The 14,706-nt window shown below is 40.3% G+C and overlaps 1 protein-coding gene across 2 annotated transcripts in view; it reads right to left on the bottom strand.

Moving 5' to 3' along the window:
• The window catches only part of ATP8A2 (ATPase phospholipid transporting 8A2), a 309,679-nt gene that overhangs the window by 254,413 nt on the left and 40,560 nt on the right, over window positions 1-14,706 (bottom strand). For both annotated transcript variants that reach the window (XM_075490877.1, XM_075490875.1), the window contains exons 16-21: window positions 10,601-10,706; window positions 9,184-9,266; window positions 7,445-7,494; window positions 5,211-5,280; window positions 3,362-3,446; window positions 1,914-2,053 (exon numbers count right to left, since the gene is read on the bottom strand). In XM_075490877.1, the coding sequence (XP_075346992.1) occupies window positions 1,914-2,053; window positions 3,362-3,446; window positions 5,211-5,280; window positions 7,445-7,494; window positions 9,184-9,266; window positions 10,601-10,706 (534 nt within the window). The remainder of the gene's footprint in view (window positions 1-1,913; window positions 2,054-3,361; window positions 3,447-5,210; window positions 5,281-7,444; window positions 7,495-9,183; window positions 9,267-10,600; window positions 10,707-14,706) is intronic.

Below are 14,706 nucleotides of genomic sequence, written 5' to 3'. Positions count from 1 at the left end.
CAGCTCCTGCTTGTATGCATCTATGCATGCATAAAGAACAGAAGGGGAAGTTGTTATTCATACAGGTATGTAGGCTGGCATTAGTTACACGTCTTGACAAAGCTTAAAGTGTTGTTATGAGATGCTCAGCTGGTAAAGGTAGTAGAATCAACTCCCATAAATCATCTGCTTTAGTACCCTGTAGCCTCCTGATGAAGCATTAGCCCTATCGATGCTAACACTTGAAGGTTACAAATGCAATCCAAGCATGCAACTGTAGATTGCCTTTTATTCCCAAAATCACTTATTAAGCAGTTAAACATGACAGCACAGGGATCGGCATGGCTGAGCTACCCGAGCAGGGGAGTTACTATTGCGCCTGCTGAAGCCCTCTCAGCCAGTGTACAGGTGGGGAAGGAAGCCCGTTCAAGTTTGTCTCCGCATATGCACCTGTACTATGATCCAGTGACCTCAATGCTCAGACTGACAAAGTAGCTCTCCCACTCTCATTTGAGCCCTTAGATGAAAAATCAGCCTGTTAAAACACATTTTATGTTACAGCCACAAGCCACTTTATTATCTAGAAAGAAGTGCCTACAGACCAGAGAATTTAACCTGGGAAATACCAGCTCTAAAAAAAAAATAATTTATGTTTCAAGTGCAATTCCCTGCTCCTTGGTATGACTAGCAAGCAAACATTAATAGGAAAACAATACAGTGGATATTTCCTACCAATATGGCACTAAGTCCAAAACTCCAATTCTACAACCCACTCATGGGTCCCCTTTTTTCAAGATACTATATTTGAAAAGAGGCAGAAGGTAGATGGTGAAAAACGACCTAAGGTTTGAGAACACATTTTGAAGAGAATCAACGCGTGTTCATTTTTCACATCAGTGAAAACAGAACAGTATGAGAGCACAGTGCAGGGAGCAGAAAGCTGGTAGGAGCTATGCAAACCTACAGAGTCAAGGACTAGACAGCCACACTGCTACTGATGGACCAACACAAAAGACGACTTTAGGTGTTAGTTTGAAAAGCAAGACCCAATCTTCAGCTATTACTTAAGGAGTTCTTGGAGTTTTTCTGTTAACCTATGAAAGTTAGCTCCCATCCTAGTCTCAACCTCCTTCCCTCTTCTGCCCCAACTAACTTAAATAACCAACAGTGCTCCAGAACTTAGTTGCATTGTTAATATTAATTAAAAAAGAAACCGAAGTTGAAGGAGTGTTTTAAAGAAGCCACTAAATAAAATGAGAGTGAAATAACTGAAGCGAGGGGAAAGAGCATGAATAAACGTAGGTGAGAAGTGGGACTGTCAGCATTTCAGAAAGCGGCAAGACCAACAAGTATCAAAGAAACACTGGCCCCTAGCGTTGACGTTTTAACATTTCACTCAGTGTGGGATTAGAGAGTTTCAAAGTGGTTCTCTGATACCTGCTTTCCCCTTCCAGAATTTTGTGTTCTACAATTTGCATGGACAGCAGTTTATCTTTTTTCAGTCCACGCGACTACAGGCCTTGGTGAGCACTTGGTTTTGTCTACAGTGTCTGCAACACCTTTCAGAAAACCTGAACTGTAAGTGCTGTATGAAAAGGAACAATTTTCTCTTCATATACTAGTATATGGGAACGTGGTGCAACACAATTTTACACACTGTCTTTATCAAGTTACATCAACCTTACAAGATAAAAAGATAAAAAGAATGTGAGAAAAGAGTTTATAAGTAGCAATCACCTTTATAAGTTAGTCTCAGATTTACGAACTAAAACTGGAGAGGTCTATGGACTGAACAGGTTGCCAACTAAGAATACCTTTTCAGTTTCTCATTAATGAAATTAACAGTTTGTTTTACTGTGTAAAGCCCAAATTCCATGGGAAAAGACATATGTAAGGGTATCTGTATCTGATCATCAAAATAGTATGCATCTTACCTTTTCAATGATCTCATAGCATTCCTCTAGCTTCTGAGTTCTGTCTTTCAGAACTGTACTGGTTTCGTTGTAGACATTCAACCACTCTCTGTAGGAGTTTTCTGACAGGTCTGCATATGCAATGCACAAAGTCCTCAGACCTACAAAACAGAAGACAGCCATTACACACAGTACAGTTACGCTGAGTATCAGCAAATCATTAATGCCCTAATGAATGCTAAATTCTAACCCTCTCACTGGAGAGAACAAGAGCTTTTAAAGCACACTTAAACTCTGGATTCCGGAAAATCTCCCTGTACACTTTGAGCATTTGGATTTTCACAAATGTAAAACAAGAGTCTGGCTCATTTAGGTTACTAACGTTGGTGCAAATCAAGAGACCGCCTAACAGGCACAAACTTCTCCCCGATTTTCAGTATTGCAATCTAGCAATACTAGAGCAACAAAAGGGTCATCTTTAATCTTTTTAGTTTAAGTATGAAAGCAAGCTTGGCTTTCACGTATTTTTTAAAAAGATCAAATTAAACAAAGAATTGGCTACATATTATGATTCGAGATATTACTTAGTCAAAAATACTGCACAGCCCATGTTTCCTTTTAGAAAGTCTGTTTTCTCGTTCAGTGTATACACATAACTCACATTAGTAGTGGGAGTTAAACATGCACAAAGGAGTAGAGAATAGGGTCCATGAAGTATGAAAGCCATTTTATTAGACCACTGACAAAAATTAACATCCAGAACTAACGATTTTTTTTTTTCTGGCACAAGTCAAGCAGAAAGGTGTGTGTGCTATAAAATACCAAAGTTAGTTACTGAGAATGTGGGATTCTGGAAAAAGAAAAAAACACAAAACCAAAACTTTTTTTTGCAAAAAGCTGAATAAATAATATTTCCAGATTTAGGAAGAAAACCACTGGTTCATGGTTTTACTATAATGCAAATATTTTCTGCTACTGCAGACAAGGGAACAAAGCCAAGTACTTCCCTGTGAATGCAGGTGTTACACCAGCCATAAAGGCCTTAGAGACCATTTCATATCATCTTTGATGTCTTGGTCTTCCAGGCTTCTCAGCATGTTCAGGTTATCATTCTGCTTCATAAAGCCAGGGACTTTGTCATTTGACCTTTACACTGGCAAAAACACCTCTAACTCCAATGTAACTGAGGTGTTCTAGGCAACAGAATTTATGCCCTTTCCCTTCATCATGGCCACACAGAACCCCATCTTTTCCTTCCAAATTCCACTTCCCTACTAAAAGCATACAGAAGCAGGGCACAAACTGCCTTAGACTTAAAGTTACCCTGGAGTTGTTAATTTGCTGATTACACACCACTTCTTAATTTATCTTCATAACCATCTTATTTGACACTGTAAAGCTTAGACAATGCAGAACATGCTGCAAGTAATTTGATTAATTGAATTCTTATGACATGCTCTTTATCTTACCTTCTGTTGCGAAGTATTCAAGATGGCACAGTGTTTGCTCCATATACTGGGAATCTTTTGAAAGCCTCTCAAAAATTACATTATCCTATTAAAACCAAATTCATTACAACAAAGTAAGTCTACATATGAAGTTCCCATTTGCTTATTTACAAGCTCAAGTGAAGTATCCTGAGTGGACTCGCTAATATCAGAACCCAAGACTATAAGTAATGCATTTCAGTTTTAGACACTCTGGTTTGAGAAAGTAATCTGGATTGTGCCTAGCGGCAGAGATACTGCATCCACTTTAAATAATGGGGACAGAAGCACACTCTACCCTCCTCCTCTCCTTCCATAAAGGGGTCCCCATTATTGGGCCATACAGAACACTCCTCTCTGAATTACTAAGTGGATATATTGATTTTCAGAGAATCTAAGTGTCTAGTCTTATTCAGCACACATTGTAGTCCCATACAGAAGAGCTTCTTGCAATCCTTCCTAGAAAAGATTCCCACTGATGTTAAAAAATAGAAGGCAGAAACACTGAACAGGTTCTACCACAAAATTCTCTCAGAAATAACCTTCCTCCTGCAGCAACTTTCTTCATCACTAAATCAAAGGGCAATTGAAAAGGTACAGATAACAGCTAAAATCAAAATGCAGCACCATCACCTAGATACCTAAAGTCTCTGGATTTTATTCTGCAACTACCAGAACAAGTTACTACATACATGTAAAATGGAAAAACCCTGCTTTTGCTCAAATATGTACTCTTAAGCTAAGTAAACAGGCCTACACCTATCACTAATTAGAGATAGGCATACAAGACAAGTAATTTATGATGGATGCAACAGGATGGGAGATGACTATCAGAATGTAGAAGAGTTCACATAGAATAGGCAGTTAACTTACAGTTTAGATGAGTGGTGGATGCAGCAGAACATACAAGACAGAACACCAGATTACACTGATTACTACAACCCTTTTGCTCTGTTAAGACATCTGAGTCTGCTCATACTGAAGATGGCATGAAATTTTTTCCTACAAACTCTCCTGTTCTCCATCCCTTCCAGTGCCACACTCCAAGAAACAGTGTGAACGCAGGCATGGTATGAGCAACAAGCAGTTGCAGATCTGTGCAATCCTACCAGGCATACAACTCTGAAATACTGCACAATGACAGTGGGCTTAATTCACTCCCACCACATCAGCATGAAGCCAGCACATCTTTATTAAATCAGGGGAGTTAAACTGAAGGAACAGAGCAGTGCACCCAGACTTGTATGTCAGGACAAATTCGAGTAAACCAGATCCCTACGGAAGTCAGAAATAGTCTTCTGTGCTGCAGAAAGCCACCTGCATAGCTTTCCACTGAAATTAGAACCACTCTCTGGCTGTGGCCAGTGCTAGTTTTGCAGCCTTTGTACTTTGGTAAGTTATTGCTCTTGTCAGTAAGGACAGAAGCACAACATGGTGCAAGTCATGATGACAAATAACAGCAGGTGCAGAGACACAAGAGCCAGATCAAGAGCCAACCACTTGAGAACAGATTTTAGTATTACAAATTTAGACAACAGTTATTTAGTCTAGTTCCCAAACTGCTGCTGCACAGCTGGGTGAAATCCTGCCTTTGCATAAGTAAAGAGTACTGCTCCCATTAGTTTCAGGATTTCAACTGGGTAGTAGAAAGCCTAGCAATCTTCCAGCCTGCAAAGAATCAGAGGAGGAATGACAGATCTCCTAAATCACTTGGCTCTAACCAGAAAGCCAACAGGTATTATGTATGAGACATGAAATTCCAGCATCAGCCACAGCCATTGAAACAATAAGTGGTAGTGTTAGTTCTCCATTAGGTAGCGTAATTACTTACAGCCCCTTTGCAGTAGAGACGTAGCTGTCCTGCTGGAGTTCGAACAATCACTGACATTCTCTTCCTGTTGCTATTGAAAGACAAATATTTGCTTTCATTGGTCATCATGATGACGATTAAGTCCTGTTATAGCCAGTGAACTTTCTCAGACATGCTTAGTGCATCTGAGATCAAGTGATATGTAACAGTAGTAACTTAAGACCCCACAACCCTTGACAGCAAGGAGAAATGCCAAATTGTCCATTTCCAGCTTCAGCCCTATGGCTCCCATTGGTGAGCACTCAACCAGAACATACTTGCACCCAAATGTGAGCAAGAATTTGGAAAAGAGCAAGATGGCACAGAAGTCCTCTTGAAAGAAGGGGAGTCACATTTATTTTCAGCTTTTCATTATTCCTCAGGCAAAATTGTTTTGGGGACTCAGGCTAGAAATGGAACTCTTAAGGGTGAATGCATATTTATTATAGGCATAACAAACATTGAAATAACCACCCACTGACAAGGACAGTTAAATAACTTTCTAACTCAAAAGAATGCAGGAATGTCATAGAAAGGAATCATGGTATAGATGAGCTCTTGGCATCCCTATAGGTTCTTTATACTGGGCTAATTAGACCTACATAGCAGGGATTATGTAGAATAAAGTCAGACCCTCTGAGCAGGGCTGCATATCAAGACAGTCAAGTTTGGGATGTATTTTTAAAATAAAGGTAAAACAGTAGCATACTGTACACAGATGTTTAACAAAGCAAGGTAGGCAATTATATTTTTTAAAAAAGAACAATTTTTGCATTTCACTTATCAATCTCTCCTTTAAAAGAGCCACGGGAAAAAAAAAAATGTGGCTTGTAAGAGGCAGAGGCAAGCAAATCAACTCTCATCAAAAGAACCCTACGAACATGTGGTTTCACATTCAGAAGTAGTAATCTGTAACTATAATTCTTTTCCTTAGCAAAAGAACTCAGAAGCATCCTCCTTCCTCATTCCCTTCTTGCCAATATGTACAAACAGATCAGAACATTGAGCAATCCTCCTCCTCTGAAGTTCCTCTGGGAAATCTAGCCCTTTTTCAGGGTTCAAGAGCCATGTGTAATCAAGTAAGCTCTTGGCATGTATGATCAGACAAAACAATACTGAGACTTTCTAAAGAAAGTCAGGAAGGACAGCAGTTAGCTGTGCCCAGAATTTCTGCAGCAAGCTAATGACATTGGGAAACTTACTTGTGCTTTTTGAACTCTCATTATAGGAACCCCCCTCACTGGTCAAGTGGGAAGCTGCTACACACAGGGAAGAGCTAAGACAGCTTTTTTCTGCTGCATGCAGGCTACAGCTACTCCTGTCTACAGACACCAGCGTACCGGTCAACTTGTCAGAAACCCTAAAAGACTCTTCTAGTACCTTTTTAGATATTTCTGCAAGTAGCCTAAGTAGCTCCATTCTGAATGAAAAAGGGAAAGTAGTCAAGCATAACCTTCAAAGCAAGCCAGGACACAAGAAAAGCTGCCTACCCACATCTTCCCTGACTTTAGTTTTACATGCTCCTTTAGAGCAGAACCAGACAACTCAAAAGAGGGCAAAGAACAAGACTTCAAGGCTTTAAGCCACAGTAAGAGTAGAAAAAACAGCAGAAAAGCCTACTGACTAGTAGTATCCAAACTGACAAAACTATCAGCTGACAAAGAGAAAGCACCTTTTATCATCTCCAGTGATTTAGGGGCCCCGATTAATCACACAAAGCTTCTTGCTACCCAAGCAGTGCCCATCCTAACTAGCCGGGCAAGCTAGGAGTGCTTGCAAGGTTTAGTTTTTAATAGCTGGAGTAGTTCTTAAAGGGGCACTAAAAAGCCCTCCACTTGTAGACTCCACCTACTCAAAACCAACTAATTTACAGAAGCACTATAAAAGTGCAATCTCAAAGCACATTCTTGAAGCAGACAGGTGATACATCAGGAAATCAGTGAGGCACAGAATGACACTTTCAGGGCAGCAACTTCTCAATAAGCCAACAGAACTGGAGTGGCAGGGGAGAGCTTCATATGACATGCCAACAGCCACCAGTCTGTAAGAAGCTCTCTATTAGCCCTATATTGGAAACGAAGGGATGGAGGGGCAGGACAAAATTAAAGAAGTTCAACTTTTCTACTGCATCAGCTGAATCTTTTTATTCTCAAGAATATATTTACAAAAATGGTTTTCTTGTTACCCTGCATTTAGTATATGAGAGGAAAACTTACCTGGAAAACTCCAGCACGTTAAGAATTTCAAAGGTTTCTTCTTTTCCCAGCTACAAAAGAAAGCATGTAGTATTGTAAGCATAATTTGCAGTATATGCTTACATGTGTAAACATGCAAGCTGGTTAAATACCTTTTCTTACACATCCCAGTGCAAATACAATGTGGTAATAGCTCCCTCTCCTGGTAAAAGATGTAGAGCCCTATTTAACGAAGGCATTCTAATCCTACTTGAACATCTAATATTGTGGTATCCTCCATTTACTATTTTTACACCATTTCAAGGAACTATTATCTTACTCCAGAACGATAAGCATGCTCTGAAAGTTAAGCTGCACATTTACCTCTTAACAGCTATCAACTAAGAGACATATTACAGACTGTGAGCATTATTCCAAGTTAAAATAAACATGCCATCCAGATTTGGTATTACAATAACCTTTGTCTGAACTGATTTATTATTTCTTTTACTTGAATTTACAAGTATATTACATTATATTTTTCATGGCAAAAAATGGTTAACTGAGGAGTAATTCCTGTTATCACTAACAACTGTTTGCTGGGGTTGAGCATGAGCAACCTAAGGAAGGAAAAGGATTTAGAAATGCCTTGTCTTTACTATTCCTGTTGTATAACAGATAGTAGGACCAGTGGGAGTTACTGGAGTCTCAGAACTCCAATAGTATTTGTAGCACGTGGTTAAAGAAAGGGCTGTAGCAAAATCTAATCGCAGTACAGAATTATGTCCTACAAGGCACGTATCAACTCAGCAATATCCCCAAGGCCAAAAGCCCTCTCCAACCCACGTTACGTGTACTGTACAGATGTAGGCAATGAGGAAAGACAGGAACCTCTGGGAGTGACAGCTTTTATTGCTGGCTATAGACTGACCATGCTCCCAGCTCGGCATGCATGAGGAGTATAAAACTAGGTCAGCTGGGTCTGGGTCTTCCTGTAGAAGAGGGAAGAGACTACACAGCTCTAGGTGACACCACTTATCCTAAGCTCTGCCCCTTAAACTAAACAGTAGTTTTCTGAGTAGTTGTAAAAAGTATGTGACAAGTCCTAGAAAGACATGTTAAGTGCTTAGCTTGGCAGTGTACCAAGAAACTTCAAAGTGAATGTACCTGAGAGGAAGGACAAAAATACATCCCTTATTCTTAAGCACCCTACTATATTCCAGAGAAAGTTCTCATCTTAGTTGCACCTGTGTAAATCTGAAGCCACTTTAGCTTAGACTGCAACTTAAGTCAGAACATGGCCCCATGAGTCTGAGACTGCCTGTTGTCAACTCTAATCCGTTAACTACACAGCCCTGCATACAGAGCTTTTTAAGCAGATACATCTTCTACAGAAGATCTTACTCAGAAGAAAAATTCCATTTCAATACAAATCAAACATTTAGAAGTACAGTAACTGTTAAACGTAATAGGTAGAAAGTCTCCTAGACACATGAATTTCCTTCTGATGTGAGTGTGCTCATCTGTGCTTCCCACACAAGGGAAATATTCTTCAAGCACAACTGCTGTTATTTCCCATATAAGCTTGCCACACATGTCACACAGAAGGGCAGAGAACTTTGCATCTAAAAATAGAGTAAGACAACTTTTCCCAGTCTGCAAAAGCATTTTGCATGTAGTGTCCTAAAGGCCCTGTAAAGGGGAACTCACAAGAACCACACAGGAGACATTTATGCTCTGCATGAGCTTGGCGGTCTGTGCCATGCACATGTACTACTTACCGCATCAATGATAACTGAATGTGGAGTCCGTCCTGTGAAGACATAACCAAGTTTTTTTGCTCCTTTCACTAATGCCCCTTCATCTGCCAATACAAGAAAAGCTTAAATTTAATCTGGTATGTAGAATAGGCCTGCAAAGCCCCTACTTAAATATGCCACACTGCCAAAACACAGATGACCCCTTTCCCCATGTACTCCCACATCTGTAGGGCTGCTCTGCACACACTTCCACAAGAACATTCACATTTTAGTCCTACAAAGGCCATGTAATATCAACTACACAAACTTCATACTCAGTCTGTATAAAACATCCTGTAACTACTGAAGCATTAAATGCTGTTGCTGTGAAGGAGTCATACTTTTCTACACAAAAAAGGGGAAATACCTGTTCTGAAAGCAAGATCAAACCTGTGTTACTCTGACTTCCTACAACACACATTTAATCTATTTCCTACTGTAAAGGCACTAAGTTCAGGTGCTATAGAAGTAAGTACAGCATTGTCTTCTGGAGACTGCACGGGCAATGTCATTAAGAGCTCAAATAACCAAGCTGAAACCAGAGCCAACACCTCTACCTCTAGTACGTAGTTATACAGCCTCATTAGGGAGCAAGTGGCATTAAGCACAACCACTGTACAAGTTAATTTAGTGCCCAGCTCAAGCAACCCTAATGTCTCTGCAGCTCCCTTGGTCTCCTCATGGTTCATCAACACTGCGACTAGAGCTGCCTTACACGGGCTGTTCACCCAATTCTTGAGACACTTTAAGACAAACTGAAATGCTGAAGCTTTATCACTCAATACATCAGTACAACAATTCTAGAAACATCCTCAGAAACAGAGACAAATTTGATGGGCAGCAGGGCCCTACTGCTCTGCATTTTGGCCTTGCCTACCTCTTTCAGTACCACTGTGCTGCCTGAAAGGAAGAAATGGCTGAAGAGCAGGCCTGAATATGGCCAAGACTCTGCTCTTCATTGTATCGTGTCATGTATCAACATCTTGTATTTGCACAAAGCAACATGGAAGCTACTAGATCAAGACAAACAGTTTGCACTCGTGCCAAATAGAGCAAGTAACTGTTCATGCAGGAACAAATCAGTACTTCCATAGGTCAACTACTGCTTTTCACCCCTGCAGAAAGAGGCCACAGTAGAAGGTCTCATGAGAGTAGAAAGGATCATAAGCCTAGCCTAGCTCTACAGAAACATCATGGACTTGGCAGTTTTGCATGAGGCATTCAAAAGCAGTGTGTACTGGTGATGGAAGATGCCAGATCTACTGCTAGCATCACGGAGGACATCTTGCTTTTAAAAATCAATGACCTTTTCAGAAATTTCTGGACTTTCTTTTCATCCCCATCCATCTACTTCTACTCCCTCACTCCTTCCCTCCCCAAAAAGACAGCAACAACCAACCTGGAGAAGAGGCCTGGTAGATTATTGTATTTCCTTGTCTCTCAGGAACAACAGTATGACACACAGCCAGCAGAGTGAGGAACTCCTGTATGTGCACAGCTGTGGGCTAGACAGGACATGAGCAGAAGCAGGTTTAGTATTACACACAGACTGAGAGGTAGCTGTTCATTAACTTGAAAAGACCTCTTAGGTACCACAAACAAAAAAATATTCTGTTCTCTATAGGAGTCTTGGTCCCAGAACATCAATACAGCAGATTTAATGGCCAGCATTAATGAACTAGAGTGCTAATGATAAAGACCTCACTTAAGTTGCAGGCAGCTGGGAAGCCAGAATATTCCCCCACCCCCAAATATAAAAGCCTTAGTTTTGTAGCACTCCAAGCTTCATATAGGCAAAGATGTCTGCCACAAGATGCTGATGAAAAAATCAAGCAACAGGAAATACTACTTTGGTAGCTTCCACAACAGCTTTCAATAGATTAACAGTAACCACAACAGAATTAAAGTCGTTGTAACTGCACCCTTAGTGATGAACATCCAGAGCTGACAGCAGCTGATTAGCCAGTAAAAGGCAACGTCATGTGCTCTACCATAGGAATACATCGTCCAGCCAAGCAGAAATTTGATCAATGGTCCTTACACATTCAGCACCATGAGAAGACACAATATAAAACATTGTTCACAGACTGCATAGTCACCAGCCATCCCAAAGTGCTTAAAGAGACACCACGTCTACAACTCAGTGAATGTGCTATGGCACTGAAATCACAGGCCTCTGATCAGCAAATTCTGGCAACTGTAGCTATAGTGACTTGAAATGGAGTCCACCATCCCATTCTTCCCTCCTTTTCACCCCTGCCTCCGGCACAGCATTTCCAGTCTCATAGCAGTCACGAACGGTACTTGCTGCCCAGCTCACAACCTGCCATACTAACTTCATCCACAGTTCACACAGATCTTTAAGACTCTTGCCTGAAACACCTGAAGTGAACACATGTTCCCCTTCACCAACTCTGCTATATCTGTAACATCCACAGTTGGTAGCATCAAAACCTTACATCACAGCAGCCGTTTGCTCAGTGACTGAGTCAGACATGAACTTTGCAGTTCTACCTTTGCAGAAAGCCTTAGTTGACTTTGCAAACTCTCACAGAATTCTTGCGTATGAAAATATCATCTAGTTTCCAAAGTTTTCATTAGCATAGCATATTTTATATATACTCTGGCTTAACAGAGCCACTACAAAATCAAGACCATTACAAGAGCACAAGGTCAGGCTAAAACCCCACTATTGTAATATTAAAACCAAGATCAGATGGAGAAGAATCCTACAAGATTCTAGTCAAACAGGATCCAAATTTTTTTCAACAGTCAATTAAAAGGTGCTTCTACACAATTTATTATGCTAGTGTACACCAGAATGTTTCACAACAGAAAAAGCCACAACATTCAAACGAAATTTTTCCAAGTGAAAACTACATGCCACCAAAACTCCTCTGATGCGAGGACTTGTATTACACATATTTTTCTAAGAGTATATGCAGTACTACTATCTGAAATGCAGCACAGTTATTTTATAAAATCCTTTAATCACATAGAAGTACTGAGACATTAAAGACTCCTCCATTTCCTAACATTTAGAGGGGCACTTAAAATGCAACTTCTCACTATTAGGCCAGCAGCATTCACAACTGGCTCTCAGACATGTTAATGCTTCTCTCCCCAAGCCAAGCTATGTGACAAAAACAAAAAGAAAGTTTTGTTCTATCTCAGGACCTATTTCAGGGACAAGACCAGGAATAGAGAAAAAATGTTGAATTTTTGTTTGTTTTTTCAATATGGTGCACATAGCCTACATACTTGTACAACAGAAAGATGCACTGCCAATAGCAAGGTTTAATTACTAGGAAGTAAGTTACTATGAAAGCCACAAAATGTCAGCTGGCAAACATTGTGTTAACATGTAAACAAAAAGTAAGCATATCAGAAAAAAGTGTAATAAAAAGACTGCAGATCCAATACTTATGTTCTTGGTTTACTTCACATACTTTGTCATGAATATTTTCATGAATAACTGTTTCATACAAGACCTTTACCTTTGCATACTGAAACTTCCGAATTGTATGGTCACAAGCTACTAAAATAACAACAGTTGTGGTTTTTGACATGCTGGAGTATGGAGGCTGTGTTCAAGAAAATGAACAGATGGAATATAATCAGAGAGTAGTGTGTGAAATGTTAAGTCCACAGCAAATTACCAGTCAGGAGGTTACTGCTGCTCCATTATTTCAGGGAAAGCAATGAAAGTTTTATCTCCATCTCAAAATGTATAGCCTGCCAGATTCTCATTTCAGCATCCACTGCTGCAGACTTTTGATGTCGTCCTTACATGTTTATCACCTAGCCCCTTATACGCTTTCATAGTATGTGTTCTATCAGCTGGAAACAACCTGTCTCCAGTAATGTCATAGATTTTAATCCTTCCTATGGATACATTTCTGCTTTCAAGCCAGCAATGTAATTTGTTGCTGTCTTGGTATTTTCACAGCTCACAATGTATTACATGGCAATCTTCCAATTCTATAGCAACAGATCACCAGAGGCCCAGCTTATCATGTCAGCTCCTCCACACAGCTGTCACTTGTTTCCTTTCTCTATTGTTCCAGCACTGACACAGTATTTGTCGCACTGGCATGAATCAGGCTAGAGCATTCAAATTCCTACTTCAGAGCTGTGAACAGAAAACTCATTAATAGCTTCTGTGGCGATACATCCCTTGCACCGTGCCAAGTTTAACCCCAGCATAAAACAGAAGTCCCACAGGTTAACTGATTCTGCTTTATTACTTGTTTTCCTCTATTAAAGCAAGTCTCTGCCACTTTAGTACTCAAATTCTTGCTGATTGTCTCTGAGACATTCCTTGCCTGCTCATTTGTTAAGCTCAGCTCTATTTCTTCCCACCCCATTTTCTCCTTCTCTATTTATCTGTAGCAGGAACAAAGTTTGCTTATTTTAGTCTCTTGTTCATCTGTCCACAGGCAGCTCTCATTCTGAGTGCCTTCCCCCCTCATATTTCTCCCTGCGTGCCAACAGCTCTGGGTGAAAGCTATTGCTTCTCTTTCTCTATGTCTTTTATAAAGATCCATGGAACACCTGGTGTACAGTCACCTATGCCAGCAATACACCCCACTGGCTGAACTTACTTTGCACGCTGCCCCTACAAGCTGAGGGCCACAGGCCCTTTGAGACACAGTCTCGTATTTCTGGAAGTAGTCTCTGCATTGTTATCTACAAAGCATTATCTACACTGAAAGCAAAGTTTCCCTATCTAGAAGGCACACCATTATCCATTATCAAGCAGGGCATAGACCACTAGTCAGGAAGCTGTATCATAAGTTTTCATCCCTTTGTGTTCTCCCTTATTCAGAAGGAACAAAACACTGAGTCGAAATTCCGTCTTTTGGGGAGCAAGCTGCACTCCGCAGAGCTACATATCTGCACATTCGTCATGCATGTTCTTATCTGGGCCCCTTCACTCTGAAGACAGAAACTGCATTATTCTAGCCAACTGTTCACAGTCTGATAAAATTACAAGGAAGTTGCATGTGAAGTTAAAAGTATTTATTCATCTCTCCTTTTACTTGTAGCAGTATCAGATCAGTGCCTCCATTCACAATATTTCCAGATGAGCAGGACTGACTGGTTTTTGAGCAAATGGCCTAGAAATGGCCAACAGGATATTAAGGCACAGTTAAACAACTTGAGCTTACTACTTTGCATAAGTGTGGCACATTCTGCCAAGGACAGCTAGTAAAATACTTATTCATTTCATTACCAGGGAGAATTATGACTCACTGTCTTAAAAAGATGTGAACTTCCTACTGTTCTGTTCATTAAAATACCTGGAGAACAGTGTGAGGATCCAGCCATGTGGGGGATCTCTAGAACAGTGAAACTGGTAAGGCTGGAAGGGATCAGGATATTTCAGATAGACTCAAAGAACACATTAACTCTGTTGATATTCAAATGCTGGTTAAATGCAAGTTTATTTTGTCCAAAGCCACCAAAATATGATCCATAATTAAAGATACTGCCTTGTACTTG

Source organism: Mycteria americana, chromosome 1, assembly GCF_035582795.1.
Source record: "Mycteria americana isolate JAX WOST 10 ecotype Jacksonville Zoo and Gardens chromosome 1, USCA_MyAme_1.0, whole genome shotgun sequence".
Lineage (NCBI taxonomy): Eukaryota > Metazoa > Chordata > Aves > Ciconiiformes > Ciconiidae > Mycteria > Mycteria americana.
The sequence above is the reverse complement of the archived record's forward strand: the minus strand, read 5'-3'. Positions and strand labels throughout refer to the sequence as shown.